At 49.7% G+C, this 17,159-nt stretch overlaps 1 protein-coding gene across 2 annotated transcripts in view; it reads left to right on the top strand.

Annotated features, from left to right (window-relative positions):
• Positions 1-10,532, top strand: part of LOC125167821 (protein FAM169B-like) — a 91,229-nt gene extending 80,697 nt beyond the window's left edge. Inside the window, exons 7-9 of one of the 2 annotated variants that reach the window (XM_047862563.1) lie at positions 522-653; positions 5,693-5,787; positions 7,373-10,532. In XM_047862563.1, the coding sequence (XP_047718519.1) occupies positions 522-653; positions 5,693-5,787; positions 7,373-7,573 (428 nt within the window). In that variant the 3' untranslated portion in view covers positions 7,574-10,532. The remainder of the gene's footprint in view (positions 1-521; positions 654-5,692; positions 5,788-7,372) is intronic. The other variant, XM_047862564.1, reaches the window with a different exon arrangement.
• Positions 10,533-17,159: the final 6,627 nt, after the last annotated feature.

The raw sequence follows: 17,159 nt of genomic DNA, 5'->3' as shown, positions 1-17,159 counted from the left end.
GCTGATTGGGTCCCCCGAAGTCTTATGTTGAAAGCTTACCCTCCATGTGACTATACGTGGAGGTGGGACCTTTAAAGAGGCAATTAGAATTTAATGAGGTCTTGGAGTGGGGCCCTGATCCAATAGATTCTTAAGAAGTGGTTCTTATTTATAAAAGAGGAGCCTGGGACACGGATGGGTGCAGAGGGAAGGTCATGCGACGCCACTGTGGGAAGGCAGCCATCTGCAAGCCTCTGCCCATGCCTGGCCGTGGGACTTCCCGCCCCCACCACGTGAGACAGTGGAAGTCTGTTGTTGGAGCCCCCCAACGTGTGGTGCTTTGTTATGGTGGCCCCAGGTAAGATGGGTTGGGTGAAAGCCGGAGCATGAGGGGTGATAGCTGAGGAGGCCAAACACTGGTGCCCCTGCAGCAGAAACAGAGCAGAGCCAGGGTGGGGTGGGGCCTTGGCTGGAACCGGAAGTGCTCGCCCCTGAGACGCAGAGGGGGCGGGCCTTCCTGGCTCACTCTTGCACATCCTCAGTGTGCAGGAAGTTCCTGTTGGCCCATCCGGAGGAGCGGGGTCGCCTGTGGGAGGTGGAGCCCCCAGGAGCCTGGGGCCAGCGAGGCAGCATCTGGCTGAAGGTTCAACTGCAACAGTCAAGACTTCCAGACCGTGAGTCACAGTGAACAAAGTGCCCTTTGAAGCACAGGTTAATGCATACGGATGGAGTCAGGCCCGGGCAGGTGTTATGTTTATTGTTGCAACAACAGAGGAGGGAGTGAGACCAGGGTGGTGCCTTCTTGTTTATTTCTTTTTTAAAATGTTTATTTATTTTGAGAGAGAGAGAGAGGGAGGGAGAGAATCCCAAGCAGGCTGCGCACTATCAGCTCAGAGCCCAGTGTGGGACTTGATCTCACAAATGGTGGGATCAGGACCTGAGCTGATACCGAGTCAGACGCTCAACCGACTGAGCCACCCAGGCGCCTCCGGGATCGTGGCTTCTTGTCCTTGGTCCACCTTCCTTTCCCGAATGAGCCACATATTCTGGACTTTGATGAAGATCTCCCCCAATCTAACTAAATCAGAAGCTCCCTGGGACAGAGCGGCTCCCTGTTTATAACTCGAAGGGATCACTGAAACCCAGAAGAGGTCTGCACCAGGTGTGCACCTGGTTAAAAATTGGAAGGCCACACAAGGGTTTACCTTGAAGAGCAAGGCTTCCATGCACCCCCTCCTTCCCTTGGGGGAGATGGCAGGCATACGTAAGTGGTAGCATTGCAGAGACAGCGTTCTGCAGATGAGTACTTTGTCCCCGTCCTTTTTACTGGCAGCATAGTAAGCTGCTGTATGGAGGTGTTTATTTGGGCAGCCCCTGTTATAGACAGGCATTGTCTTCAGTTTGAGGTTGTTATAGTACCACGGTGTGTTTGCCGGCAGGGTTTTGATGGAGGGTGTTTTCAAGCAATGAGAACGGGCAGAGGGTCCCAAGGGGAGATGGGGTGGGAAGACCAGATTCACTTGTGTCTAGTTCCCCAAATTGCTTTTTGACAGTGTGCCTTCCTCCTCTCCCACATCGGGGATGGACTGCACTCCCCCCAGGATGGATTGCACATTGCTGTTGGTTCTTAGCTCAGTGCTCAGGGAGAGGGCCTTGGAGGGCAGGGCCGAATCCCGGCAAACCCTTTCAGGCTGCAGGTGCTGTGCGTGGGTGGGAGGCTCAGGAGGGTCTAACAGTTTTAAGTTTCACCCGCCAAAGTGAAAGCACTGGCTTTCCTTCCCCGCCCCCGGGGAAGAAAGCTCCTGTCAACATCAAATGCCATTTCCCAGGCTGTAGGTAGCTCATTAGGCCTCCGTGGGCTTTCCACGTGGGTAACTGATTTACGTTAGGTCGTGACAGGGAAGAGCGTCTTGGAGTTTATTGATGATAACAATGATAGGTTTTGCTTTTATGGTGCCTTTCAGCTAGAAGGCTTAATGGATCTCTGCAGATATTAATGGGGTGACCAGGCACCTGGGAAGCAGGCCATGGTAGGGCTGTGACTGTGATCCTAATGAGGCGGTTAAGTGACTTGCCCTGTGGCATCCACAGTTAGAAATGAAGGGGGAGCTTGCCCGGATCCCCATGCACTAAGCTGACCAGCTGCGTGGGTTTATCAAGAAACGTCACAAATGAGCCTGCAGCTCCCATGTGGACTTGGCCTTTGTGTCTTGGATGTTGCAGCTCCTTGGCTGGGAATGAAGGAAAAAAAAAAAGTGTTGCATATCAGAATGTGGAAATAATGTGGAAATTGCACAGGCTGGAGGGGGGTAAGCAGTGGGAGAACGTGTTCGCATAATTGGGGAGACTGCTTCCCTCGGAGGAGAATTCCGCTGGGGTTATTTCAAGAGCTGAGAGTTGGTGTGGTCTGGTCACAGGAAACTGAGCTGGAAGTCAGATGCCAGACCTGTCACTTTAACTCACTGTGAGATTTGCCAACTCTCCCTTTAAAACAGCAAATGAGGGAACTTGCACGGGGAATGTTCCAGAAGCATGCTTGGAGTCCTTTGAAGGAAGAAGGGTCATCGTTATGATCAGGATATAATTAGATAATTAAAACTATATAATTAAAAAAATGCTAAATTATGATCTTTTCACTCCCTGTATAAATCATGGCTAGTTCCCGGTTTCACCCACAACTTCTGTGTCCCCCCAGGGCCAGCAGTCAGGGTTTTAATTCAGTCAGGAAGGTTTTCAGCCAGCCAGCTTCATCTTGTAACAATTTTGTCAGCATTGACATTTCAGGTTTTTTCCAGGTTGGTGAGTGGGGGGCTGCAAATGCAATCACAGATTAGCCCAGATGCTCTGCATTTTCTCAGTTTACAGTCTGTCTGCCTTCATGGAAATCTGTGTTAGCCCATTAGGTTTTCCCACAGGTCACCCCACAGTGCAGGTTCTGGAATCTTCTTTTGCCTGGAAATGTCACACAGCCATTTAATTTAATTTTAGTTTTTAACCAGCCCGTTATTCTTAGAGTTGCTTTCTTGAATTGTTCTGCTTTTCAAGTTCTATCTTTTGTTTCTTTATTTCTGGCTGTTATTTTGGAGGGCTCCTACAGTTTCATGCGCTGTAGCGGTAGAACTGTAAGCAAGAAGCCCGGGGGAGCCAATTGTTTTTTACATTCTAAGTAAGGCATGGACGTTTTACAATGTTCCAAAGGGAAATTAACTTGTGCTCCTTTCCAGGGTTTTCAAAATCTATTTTTTGAAGCAGCGTCATTTATGGACGAGGTCTTTTAAAGTTTGCACGATCTTGCCTGTTGATAACATCTGTGGCTTATAATGGCCCTGAAAATATTTACAGCGTTTTCAGAACTTTTGAGAGAAGGAGTTTGTGGGAATTTTTTTTTTTTCCTTCCTACACTCACTTACATATGAAGCCTTTGAAACTTGACCAATAGGATCATAATTCTGTCTGGTGTGACTTCTCAGTTAGCTTGCACATGCCTTAAGTTTCTTTACTGGAGGAGATGAAATTGAATCCTCCAGCAGTTGAGTGTTCTTTTACAAAAATGTGGCTGGAGGCAGGAAATAATTGCACACAGCTTTAAAAATCCTTGTTTTCATTGTTTAGGTTATAGTGTTGCTTTCTTCCCAGGTGAGTTTTTAATAGATTCAATTGTTATCCACAGGGAAAAGAATTTTATTCACATTTAACTTTTTAATTTTTTTATGTTTTTATTTTATTTTTGAGAAAGAGACAGTGTGAATGGGGGAGGGGCAGAGAGAGAGGGAGACGCAGAATCCGAAGCAGGCTCCAGGCTCTGAGCTGTCGGCACAGAGCCCGACGTGGGGCTCGAACTCACGGACTGTGAGATCATGACCTGAGCTGAAGTCAGATGCTCAACGGATTGAGCCGCTACATTTAATTTTTAAAGCTATGGTGTATGTATATAAAAAGATGTGAATGAACTCTGAGGCGGGGGGGGGCGGGCAGGGTCCTTTTTCTAAAAATCTGATGCTTGCAGCTCTGAGCTTGTCTCAGCTTTTTTTGGTGAGTTGGACATGACATAGTGCGGTAGTTACAGCAATTTGGTGGCGTGAGCTATGGTGGGAAGTGCATAGCAGTACCATCATCCTGGATGGGTTTTTCCTAATGCTGCTCTTTGAAAGGTTGTGTGGCTCCCTCTAGCGGCCATTGTCACCTACTGCGTCCCGTATGGTAGTAACTCCTGGATGGTAACTTACTGTGACCTACCTGTGTGGTTGCTTCTCGGATTCTTATCCTCGTGCTTCCAAATTAGAGCATTCACTTTTTTTTTTTTAACATTTATTTATTTTTGAGACAGGGAGAGATGGAGCATGAACGGAGAGGGTCAGAGAGAGGGAGACACAGAATCTGAAACAGGCTCCAGGCTCTGAGAGCTCAGCACAGAGCCCGACGCGGGGCTCGAACTCACGGACCGCGAGATCATGACCCAAGCTGAAGCTGGGTGCTCAACTGACTGAGCCACCCAGGCGCCCCTAGAGCATTCATTTTTAAAAATTATTGAACTGTTATTAGGAATTAATATTATTAATTAATATTAATATTATTATTAATTAATATAATTAAATTATTAGGAATAAAATACAAGTAAACATTTGATAGTTACCAAGCACGCTTTAGTCTGTGACGCATAAAAAGATAGTTTCACACATCAGGAAGTGTAGAATATACTGAGTTGTCTGCTTCATTCTCTGATTCGTTCATTCATGCATTCTCATTCATTCATTCACTCATTCATTCATTCAGTAGATTACTCTAATGGAGGATCTCCCAGTGCCAGGCCACTGGTTGAGGTGATAAGGATATAGTAGTGAATAAGGCTGAGTCTCTGAACTCATTTATGAACTTACTTTTGCAAAGAGAAGTACATGAGGAATCATTACTGCATTATATAGAAACTCCCAAGGGAGCCCTGAAGTACTCTGGTGTTTTTCACTGCTTAGGATTCAATTTTGCCAAACCAAAGTTGGCTTATTTATAAAGTCTGTAAATAAACTTTAAAATTTACCTGTATAGGTAATGTTTCAATAATGTATTTATTTTTATTTGAAAAAATGTGTTTCGTTTGCATTTTCAGCTCAACTGGAAAACTATTTTCTTCCTAAAGCATCTGAGTGCCCCCCCCCCCCCATCACATACCTCTACGTATGGATTTTGGGATGTAGGAAGTACACAGTGGGACAGCAAAGTTATCCTTTCCAAGTTCGGTCTGATTTGGAAAGGGGGAGGAGGGCTGAATTAACAAGGGTGATTATGGGTTCTCTTGTGAGTAACAATTCCAGCGAGCAAAGAGAAGGGCCTAGGAATAGCTCTGCAAGCCTAACTCCGTTTAATGTCCAGATAATTGGAAGAAAAGAATTCCCGCTCAGAAATGCTTGAGTAGTGCCTACGGCTCTACTCCCAATCTCTGATCTTGGAAGCTAAGCAGGGAAGGGCCTGCTTAGTACCTGGATGGGAGACATGCTTGAGTAGAACCATGGCTTCATGTCTCCCCAAACCTGGCAAGTTTCCCTTTTCTCCAGAAGGCACTGTAGCAGGTGTCACAGTGAAGGTCATGAGGATAGAATTGGGTCGTGGTGATCGGTACTTTTGGAAGGGTCTCTGCTGTACTGTTAATCTTTTGATTGTCTGCTCCCTCGGGGCCACCTCCGTTTGCTTATGCCACTCTCTTGCTTGGGGAGGGCAGCACACCCAGGAAATTCCCAGGAGGACGTGAGCAGCTGTGGGCGGACATCTCCAGATGATGGACCCAGAATGTCTGGTCGTGAAGGAGGCAAGAAGGTACGGTGGTGAATGTGTCATTCTGGGAATGTGTCTTGTTTTCTTAGCAATCACGTTGTGCTTGTTTAGCGAAGCTCTGAACCCACGAGGCCTCTCCCTCACCACCTTGGCTGTGGGCTTCTCCACGGCAGTGGGCTGTTGATTCACACTCGGAGTCTCTGTGCTGCGGCATGAGGCGAGGCCTTCGTAATTAGACTCTTCACGGTCCTCTTCTCTGAGCTGCACAAGCTCTAACGAAGCCAGAACTAAACAGAGAACACGTGGCAATCAGCGTCACCCTGCTCTCTGAAGGAAGTATTGGAAAATCTGAATTTCACATTCTGCCATGGACCAGTGTCTTTCAAGCGGAGCAAATGTGTGGACAAATTTCTTTCTTTCCTCCTGCACGCCTCCAAGCCCAGATGCTGCAAAATGGAATATGGCATTAGGTCATTGTGGAGCCCAGAGTGATGAGAGAATAGACCCACCGACAAGGATGGCTGCTAAGTGTTTCTTAGTGGTCCACCTTAGTGGTCTGCTTTGAAGCAATGTGATTCCATGAGGCATCTTCCCGAAGCCAAGACAGACATTGGCCGGTATAAGATAGTTCTGATAACGCCCCTTCTCGGCCACAGAAGGGTGTTTGCTCTTGAATTCCTGAAGAATTATTAATGATTTTAAGCTCCCAAACTTAACAGTTGCAACTTGTGGGCAGTACTGCTTATTTTGGAAAGTAGATGATACGGGGATAGAAGACGCGACACCAAAGGCATGATCTATCCCAGTAAGTGCTGGATTGTTTCAGAAAAGCGAGCGGAGGAGGGGGCTTTCATTTTCCTTGGTTTGCAATGGAAAATTTGGCTCACTGACGATTCTACCAGGCCACCGAACTGACAGTATTGTGCTTTGCCTCTTTGTGGATCCCTGACTTTGCATTTAAACCTCGAAGGCCTTTGGAGGAAGCAGGAGGTGTTCAGTGTGATGTCCTGCCCGTGGGCAGGCATCTTGGGAGGTCCAGGTGCTCAAGCATAAGGGTGCCACCTTTTATTTTTTTTTATTATTATTATTTTTTTTATTAAAAAAATTTTTTTTTTCAACGTCTATTTATTTTTGGGACAGAGCATGAAAGGGGGAGGGGCAGAGAGAGCATGAACGGGGGAGGGGCAGAGAGAGAGGGAGACACAGAATCGGAAACAGGCTCCAGGCTCTGAGCCATCAGCCCAGAGCCTGACGCGGGGCTCAAACTCACGGACCGCGAGATTGTGACCTGGCTGAAGTCGGACGCTTAACCGACGGCGCCACCCAGGCGCCCCAAGGGTGCCACCTTTTAAAGTAGTGCTTCTCGCTTTGCCCTTTCTCAGATCTCCATGGGCTGGGCTCTTCAGTTCCCTTCAGGAAGTATGTTCCCATCAGTAAATACGTGTCCAGAGCATCTTAAGAACAAAATACAGTGTCCCTGTGGCTGGCTGGGGTGTTGGAACCCGGCTCAGCCGTTCTGAATCTGAGCACGCAGTGAGTGCAGGGGCCCGGCCAGGACACTGTGGGCTTGTTCCAGCCAGCATTGGAGAGCTTCGTTGATTTTTTTCTTTTTTTTTTCCTGATTCAGGAGAGGACCAGCGGAGAACGGGAACAGACAAAGAGTGATGAAGACTGTGGAGTGGAAGAAGCAGCAGGGCAGCTTGGGCGAGCCTGTGGGGCCGAGCCAGCCAGGAAGGAAGCCAAGAGGACCGTGCTGGATGCAGGACTGGCCTGGGAGTCCCAGAAGAAGCACGTGCGGCCAGCTCCTAACTCCCAGACGCCATCCTGACTCTTGTTGAGGGGCCTGTCTGGGCCCCAGGGGCCACGGGTGTGAGAGCTGCCCCTGTCACTCCATGCTCCTGTGGCCGGGAGCTGGCTTCTGTCCCTGCTGTGTTCTCCTTCGAGGAGAGGGCGACCGCACAGACCTTGACTACCTCAGGCTTGTTTTGTGGGCCCAGGTGATAGAAAGCCTGAGAAAGTGCTGCGTTCCTCAAGCACAAAGATCTAAAGAGGTACAGGTAGTTATTTTCCCAAGCTCGAATTTCAGAAGCTTGTTTGTTTAACCTAGTGTAGTTTCTGTTACTCGGGGTGGGGGGGGGGGGTTGTAAAGATCTCACTGGAACCACACACATGTGCCTCTTTCTTGAAGCTCAGAGAAGGGCCATGCCCGTTCCAGCCTGCACTGCAGAGATCTGTTTCAGGTTTGCCCATGCCAGCCCAGATGTCACCGTGAGACCACAGACACCAGAAGGGTTTCTAGGGAGGCACATTTCTTTTCCAGAGAAACTTCAGCCACATCAGAAGCTCCCCGAGGGCAGTGGCCGGGATTGGCTGGTGCAAACCATCCATGGGTCCCTCGCTCACATCTGGCCTCGCATACAGGAGGCACTTAGAGCAGGCTCTATGCGGGTGTCAGGATCTCAGCCATGGCCTGATTCAGAGGGGAAGCCACTGGACGGGGCTCTGGGCTGATGGCTCTTCCAGTGTATTGGTGCCTGGAGGGAAAAGGCCCACACTGGTAAAGGTGAGTCTAAAGGTACCAGCCAACCCCCAGTGTGACAGTGGCCTCCTCGGCTACCTACACGGCCCTGCTTGGGGCGTGTGCTCGGCCGCTGTTAGGGCTTCTGAGCTGAACCAAGGGACCCCCTGCCCATAAGAGCCCAGTGAGGACAGGAGAAGCAGGCCTTCCACGGGGTAAGGCGTGGTCCAGGCTGCTTCGTGAGGCCCCAGAGCCTGCTCCCTGAAAGCTGTGGCGGGGGTTTCTCTGCAGCTGGCGTAGCCTCACTGATGTTCAGTAGGATTCTAACCAGAGGAAGCTGGCTGAGTTGTCTTGGGGCAGGCAATGCGGTCCCGGCTCCTGCTTCCGTGTGAATGCAGACCTGATCTTATCCCTGGGGACACCCCTCTGGGGCTCTGTCACTATCTTTGGAGCATCCAGGCCCGTCACAGAGGGTCCTGATGACTCTGCTCCCATCTCTGGGCACGCCTACCTTGCGTTCTATATCCCAGCTGCCTGGGCTTTCCCATCAGACGCACCTGTGCCCTTGCTTCACGGTCAGCGCTCATGCACGTGTTCTGCCATGGGCGTGTGCCTTTTCCTCCCTCCCTCTGTCCTTCTGTCTTTCTGCCCTCCTTTTTCTCTTTCACTCTCCCTCCTCCCTCTCTGTCACTCTCCCGTCCCTACCCCTCTTATGCGCGTGTGCACATACACACACACACACACACACAGCTTGTCAATCAGTCTGATTCCTACTCGTACATCTAGTCTCAGATGTCCCTTCCTGACCACCTCCTTCTTCCCTTCCTACATGTTCTCAAAACACCGGGCACTCAGCTGTGAGACCCATGAGTCGCCACCAGGGTCAGCCCTGGGTCTGCTCAGTTGCTGCTTGTGTCCCCAGCGCCAGTGTAGAGGCAGTCCTCAACTGCATGGGGAATGAATGGTAATAGATCACCTCAAGGGTGAGGGGTGACAGCTTCCTTCTGTTCGTCTGTTGCTAGACTCTGGAGATGGATGGAAGAACAGTTTTAGCTTTTTAGGGGTGTAGTAAATTCCTATCCTGGAGCCTGGGTTTAGGCAGGAGACCACCAGCACCAGATACTCACTGCTGTTTCCCTAAGTGGACAGAGGGCACATGTGATGGGACCTCTGTTAATTATTTATTCATCCATCTGTGTGTTCGTCCACCCATCTGTCCGTCTTTTCCTCTACCTGTTAGTCCATCTGTCTATTTACCTACCGACTTGTCTCCATCCATCAGTCCACATTTGTCCATCCATCTGTCCATCCACTCAGCTGTCCATCTGTCCACATTTGTCCACCCACTCATCTGACCATGTTTGTCCTTCCATTCACTTATCCATCCACCCACCTGTCTGTTCATCTGTCCTGATATCCATCCATCCGTCTGTCCATCCTGTTTGTCTGTCCATCCAACTGTCTATCCACGCACCTGTCTGCCCACATCTGTCCATTTGTGTATCCCTCTACTCATCCATCCATCCATCCGTCCTGTTGTACAACCAATATCTAGGGGGTACGTGTGTAGTTCAGTCAGTTAAGCGTCCAACTCTTGATTTCAGCTCAGGTCAAGAACTTGCCATTCGTTAGATTGAGCCCCGCATCAGGCTGTGTTGCTGGCGGTGCAGAGCCTGCTTGGGATTCTCTCTCTCCCTCTCTCTCTGCCCCCCCCCCCCCCCCCCCCGTGTGTGTGCATGCATGTGTGCGTACTCTCTCTGAAAATAAACTTTAAAAACCCTGGATATTTAACATGTTTGCACAGGACCAAGCTCTGTGCTGGGCACTGGGGGTAGGTATATAGATAAGTGAAATGTGATTACTGGACTCAAGGAAACTGGTCTCTCTGGGAGGGTCTCTTCTAGAGTGTTCCCTGGAATTGTTTGTCTTACACCCATTAGAAAGAGGGAAGAATCCAGTGGAAAGAAATAGAGTGCAGAGCTCCATATGGAGACTGCATGAAGTCCCCAGTGCATGTGGACTCTGTGTGAAGGAGGCACGGACCATAAAAGTGGACTTGCAGTGGAATCTGCGGCCGAGGGGGTGCTCTGTGTGTGGTGGCAGGCATGGCCTTTTTAACATGTGACACAATGGGTGCTGTGAACTTGACACCGTTTGGCATGAATGGCTGGTGCTTTGTGTTTACCTGGAAATGAACTGATGAAAATGTCTCAGGGGTTTGTTGAAGTTACTGTTCAATAAAAACATCCTCCCAAGGGAGAAGAACTGATGTGTTGGTGTAGTTCATTTAAAGATGTTAAAAAAAACACACAAAAAAACAACCCTGCAGAGTTAGAAGGAAACACACTGGGGCTCTGAGCAACCCCCTCTCTGGCCAGTGACACAGTTGGGTTAGGTCGGGCTGTGTGCAGGGTTTCCTTCCACATAGCTTGTATGAGGAATGTCCGTAAAGTGTGTGTGTGTGTGTGTGTGCGCTGTGTTATTTTTGTTACAAACCATAAAATTAATTTCATTCGAAGTATATAATTCCTTTTTTTAAAGTATATTTGCAGAGTTGTGCAATCAGTGCTCAGTCAGTACCCCAAAAAGAAACCCCGCACCTATTAGCAGTCTCTCCCTTTCCACCCCATCCCCCCCCCAGCCTTAGGCAACCACAAATCTACTTTCTCTCTCTTTAGATTTGCCTGTTCGGGACATGTCCTACAGGTGGAATTATGTGTGGTCATTTCCATCTGGCTTCTTTCACTTGATGTAACATTTTTAAAATTCATCCACAGTGTAGCACGCATCAGTACTTTATTCCTTTTTATAGCTGAATAACATTCCCTTGTATGGATATACCACATTTTATTTATTCATATACCAATGAATGCATTCTTAGATCGATTTCTTGGCTCTTGTCAGTAATGCTGCTATGACCTCATTCATGGCACAATTTTTATGTGGACATGTTATTCAGTTCCCTTGGGTATATACCCCAGAGTGAAGTTTCTGGGTCAGAAGGTAACCTATTTTTGAGCCATTGCCAAATTGTTTTTTCGAAGGGATGACCGCATTTGGCATGCCCTCCAGCAGTGTATGAAGGTTCCAGTCTATCCCCATACCAGCCAGCACTGGTTGCTATTCGTCTTGTCGACTGCAGCATCCTTCCTAGTGCTTGAGAGCTAGCAGGTGTCTCATTGTGGTTTTCGTGTGCATTTCCCTGATGACTAACGATGTGGAACACCTTTCCACGGGCTTGTTGCCTCTTTGTGTGTCTTCTGTGGAGAAATGTCTACTCAGATCCCTTACCCATTTCTTTACTGGGCTGTCTTTGTATTATTGAGTTGTAACAGTTCTTTATATATTCTGGATACAAGTCTCTTTTCACATATATCATTTGCAGATATTTTCTCCTATTCTGTGGGTTGTCCGCTTACTTGATAGTGTCACTGGAGGCACAGCATTTTGGGCTTTTGACGATGCGCAGTTTGTCCACTTTTCTTTGGTTGCTTGTGTATTTGGTGGAGTAGTAATGATCGGGTCTTAAAGTGCACTCCATCTAAAGGGAGTTATTGGGGAGAAAGTTATTTGATTCTACAATGAAAACAGCAAAATCCACAAAGCAATCATTAGAAGAAAGCCATCCCTGGATCCCAGGCTCATGCCCTGTGAGAGGGGCATTGCCCTGCAGGTTGCTCCAACCCAAGCTGACCATATGATCCAGAAATTCCGCTTCTGGGTATGTAACCAGGAGAACTGAAGAGATAGGGCCACATAAAAGCTTGTACACACATGTTCAAAGCACCTTATCGATGATAGCCCCAAACTGAAATCATTCCCAAAGCCCATAGATTGGTAGACAGATCAACAAAATGTGGTAAATCCATACAATGGAATATTTAGCTATAAAAAGGAGTAAAGTACTGATGCATGCTACACTGGATAAACCTTAAACACCTTATGCTGGGGCACCTGGGTGGCTCAATCAGTTGTGCGTCCAACTCTTGGTTTTGGTTCAGGTCATGATCTCATACTTCGTGGGTTTGAGCCCTGCATTGGGCTCTGTGCTGAAACTGAGGAGCCTGCTTGGGATTCTCTGTCTCCCCTTTTCTCTTTCCCTCCCCAGCTCTCTCTCTCTCTTTCTAAAAAATAAGTAATAAACTTAAAAAACACATTATGCTAAGCAGAACAGCAGCAACAACAACAAAACAGATGCAGGGTGGGCAGAGGATGTTGGGAATCCGTGGTCCTATAGAAGCTTGCCTTACGAATGCAGGGTCTAGTCCTGGTGGCGGACGTTCACTGCTGTGTACTGGCTCCTTGAACAAGTTTTCTTTCGGGAAGTGGGGTTTCAGGCTATATTAGCATCAGATACTTTGTTCCGGGAAGGCTTCGGGAACATGCCCTTTGGGGCGAGGAAGAAACATAAATCCAACTGGGTGGCTACTTGCAGAAACCCTAGGGGCCCCACAGATCACGAGACAGTTTCTAAAACCCCCATTTTCTGCGAGAAGCATTATAAAAGTTTTGATTTTGATTGAGTTCTCTTTCCAGGGAGAGATGGTCAGCAACTGGAGGTTTGGAAGTTAGGTGTGTGGGTTTCCATGTTGAGAAGCTGTGAAATTCCTTGGCCACTTTTATCTTCCGCCTCCTGCCATTTTACACAGGGTGCAGAATGTCCCAGTGGCCAGGCAAGAGAAAGATGAGCTGGAAACCACAGCGACACAATCAGGGGTCTGCGAGCCCAGCACCCAACCGGACATCCAGGGGTCTGGGCATTCTGTCATTTTCAGTATCTACTGAGACCTTATCAGAAAGAGTAATTTGCTGTAAGAAAGATCCTACAAACGGCGCAGCAACAGAAATGCTTCCCTGAATGTATTCTGCAGGCTTTCTAGAAGGTAACCTCTCCCAACAGTGACGCTGGGCAGTGGGCAGATGAGCTGCAGAGCTTGTGACCTTTCATAGCCTTCATTGCCCCCGACTCAAGGCACCCACGCCCCAGTGGGCAGCTCATGGCTGTTGTACAAGGTGGATACTGAGCAGATGGCTCCTTTGGTCTCTGGGTGCTCGGCTTCTGTTTGAATTCCATGGAATTGGAGGACGTGCCCTTGGGTGGATGGTGGTACAGTCGTCCTGGCTCCGTGTGAATTGCAGGAATAGGCTTGGTTGTTGTTCCTACTTGGCTCTACACTTGCCTGATTTGTCAGATGTTTGCTGGATTCTCAGGTTACCAACAGAAGCAGGTAAAAACCACATCATTTCATATATATATATATATATATATATCTCCAAACATGTGTATTATGTTTGTAAAGTAATTTATAAAATTTGTATAAATTAAATCTACATAAGCTACATAAGGAACTATAAGGAATATGCTTTTCATTTTTTAGAGAGAGAGCACGAGCAGGGGACAGGGTCAGAGAGAGAGAGAGAGGGAGAATATCAAGCAGGCTCCATGCTCCGCGCAGAGCCCGATGTGGGGCTCCATCCCAGGACCCCGGGATCATGACCCGAGTCGAAATCAAGGGTCACATGCCTAACTGACTCAAACACCCAGGCACCCCATAAGGAACATACTTAAAGGTACCGCTGTAGGTAGAACGCGGGCCTTTTCCCTGCTCCCTCCGTGGGCATTCGTTTCTGGGGCTTCCCAGGGCAGGGCCTTGGTGAGGACGGGACGTCACCTCTTGGCTTGGGTCTGTCCTGCCCACACTGGCAGCGGCTCACGTGTACAGTTGTCCTGTCAGAGTGCCTGGTCTCAGACGCCCAGCCGCATGGGCACCACGGGCCGCACTGGCAGCCTTCCACACCCGACTCCTGCCCTGCGGCCCCGCAGGCATCTGTGGGTGCTGCCTCGGGTCCCCCCCGCCCGGGACGAGATGCTGCAGCCTGCAGATTTCCTTGTGACCTGTGCCTTGCTGTTTCTGGCCATGTGGGAAACCCCTTGCTTTCCCCTGGGACCCTTGTGGCTTTGCTGTGGGGCGGGCCCTGGCACCCCCGTGTAACCCCCATAGTCTGGGGCTCAGGCTGCTCTTTGGGGCCTTCCCTGGGAACTCCAGGCCGGGATGGGGCATACCTCCTTTCCACTCTGGTGCCCCCAAATCTGAGAGTTCCTGCCACCCCCTCCCATCCCACCCCTGCCCCAATGAGACCTCAAAGCCAACGAACCTGTCATTTCTTTTCCGCGTCTTTCAGGGATTCCCTGTGTCCTCACATGTAGCACAGAGCCAGACTCTGAGCATGCGTTGTCAGTGCCTGGCAGAGTCGCGGTCCCCACGCTGTTGCACATCCCATCCCTCAGGGCAGGCTCCTTGGCCGATTCGCACAGTCTTCGAGCCTCCAGGGGGATGTGGGCTGCTGACGACGCACAGCTTGAAATCCCACCGTCAGAAATGTTTGCCTTTGGGGGTGCCTGGTAACCCAGGGGTTTGTGTCCCGAGACTGAAAAGAGCATGGGGCCCGGTTCCAGCCTGGCCCCTCACTGGGGTCTGGGATGGCAGCTTCCTTTCTGGGGAACCTGGGGTCCTCATCAGTGAAATGAAGGCGTGAGTCAAAGTGAGTCCAGGTCTATGAACTGGCAGCTGGAGGGCCCACACCAGTATACAGGTGAGATTTGTCTGGCGACGCAGGGGTTTAGGACGCAGACACAGCTGTCCTTCTCACCATTCGCTGGCTGTGCCACTCACCAGCTGGAGCCAGTCACGTTTGTACTCCCTTGTGACTGGCTAAATGATGACCCCCCACCGATGTCCGTGTCAGACTTCCCGGAAGCTGTAACTATATTCCCTCAGGTGGTAAAGGGGACTTCCCAGAGATCTCAGAATGGGGACATTATCCTGGATGACCCGGATGGGCCCCATGTAATCACATGGGCCCTTAAATGAGGGGGGGCAGCGGGAGGTTGGCTACAAAAGACATCATTAGGGGGATGTGCTGTGAGAGAGACTCCACCCACCATCAGGGGTTTCCAGTGTGGAAGAAAGGGCCATGTGCCAGGGGATGCAGGCAGCTTCTAGAACCCGGAAGAAGCCAGGAAGCAGATTCTCCCCCTGGAGCCTGAAGGAGGAACACAGTGCTGTGGACACCTTCGTTTTAGCTCCGGGAGACCACCTTCCAGAACCGTATGATAATAAACCGTGCAGTTTTAGGCCACTAAATGTGTGGTTGTTTATTAACAGAGGCAATAGGAGCAAGTATACCCCTAGACAGTGGTTCTCTATGGGTGCCGATTGGCAGCCCCGGGGGCATTTGGCCATGTCTGGCGCCATTTTTGGTTGTCACAGTTGGATGAGGAGTGAATTGGAGCTGGTGGGTAGAAGCCAGGGAGGCCGCCCGGCATCCAAAAAGGCCGGGGTGGCCCTTGCAACCTCAAGAATTCCCCGGCCTGAAATGTCGCACCAAGGCCGAGAAACCCTGCCCCACACTAACAGATGCCTTTAGCTCTCAAGTCCTGGGTGTCTGCAGACTTGCTCTGTCATGGCTTCAGAGCAAGCTGAGAGCTCGGGTCTTGAGACACGGATGGACCACTTTAAACTGCTACTTATGGAGCACTTGTGCTGGCTTAGTTTCTGCACAGAGAGGATTTAAGGAACCCCCGGGACTGTTGGAAACTCCGAGATGAGGACGGGGCTTGCAAGCTGACCCGGCAGAGACCAGGCCAGTGCTTGGGGATGCTTCACATCTCGGGCCTTCCTACTGTGCTGACTGGTGAGCAAGCTCTTCCCCATTTAGAAGAGAAATCACAGCGTGGGTATAGCTGAAGTCCACGGTAAGGCTGGGAAAGCGCCCCGGAAGATTCAGACCTGCATGGCAGCATTAGAACTTGATTTTCCTCTTGATCTGTATCTTGAAGCCCCCATGTGGCAGATGAGCGGGAGACACCGGACCTTGATACAGACTTGCAGAGAGCAGGAACCTCTCTCACGCCGGGCAATTTCCTGAGCATACCCACGGCGGCCACATGATGGCAGCCTTGAGCACAAACCAAAGCTTGCTCCGCCCAGGACCGCAGCCCCAAGTGGGGGTCCTGGGGCCGCGGTCACCCACCCACCTGCCTTCCTGCAGAAACGGAAGATGCCCAGCCTGGCCAGGGTGGGCGTCTTTAGTTGTGGTTGGAAACACCAAGCTTTATAAAGAAATAACTGCCTCTGTTAACTGGTTTTGTTATGGTACTAATTTGCCACCCCAGCCCCTGAATTTCAGTGATGTGGCAAGACAGACTTCTTTTTCCTTCCTCTTTTTTTATTTATTGTTTTTTTAGTGTTTATTTTTGAGAGACAGAGAGACAGAGGGCGAGCAGGTGTCAGGAGAGACAGAGAGACAGAGTGCGAGCAGGTGTCAGGAGAGAGAGAGGGAGACAGGCTCTGAGAATCTGAATCTGAAGAGAATCAGAATCCGAAGCGGACTCCAGGCTCTGAGCTATCATCACAGAACCCGGTGCAGGGCTCGAACTCACAGACTGTGAGATCATGACCTGAGCCGAAGTCGGACACTCAACCAACTGAGCCATCCAGGTGCCCCCTTTTCCTTTCCTTTTCTTTTTTTTTTTTAGAGTGAGAGAGAGAAAGTGGGAGTGGGGAGGGACAGAGGGAGAGAGAGAGAATCTTAAGTAGGTGCCACACTCAGCAGGGAGCCTGATGCGGGGCTTGATCCCACAGCCCTGGTATCATGACCTTAGCTGAAATCAAAAGTCAGATGCTTAACCGACTGAGCCACCCAGGCACCCCAGCTGGGACTTACTTATTCTTAAGAAGGGCTCAAATCTCTCTCATTTTAAAGGAGAAAATGCTTAGCTTTCATTGTGAGTCCAGGGGTGCAGACGTGTTCCAAGTTTCCCCATTTCTTCATTATCCCCACAGGCTTGCCCACACAGAAATAAAGACAAGGAGCCCCCAATGCTCTCAAATGC

The sequence above is a fragment of the Prionailurus viverrinus genome, chromosome B3, assembly GCF_022837055.1.
Source record: "Prionailurus viverrinus isolate Anna chromosome B3, UM_Priviv_1.0, whole genome shotgun sequence".
NCBI classification, from domain to species: domain Eukaryota; kingdom Metazoa; phylum Chordata; class Mammalia; order Carnivora; family Felidae; genus Prionailurus; species Prionailurus viverrinus.
The sequence above is the reverse complement of the archived record's forward strand: the minus strand, read 5'-3'. Positions and strand labels throughout refer to the sequence as shown.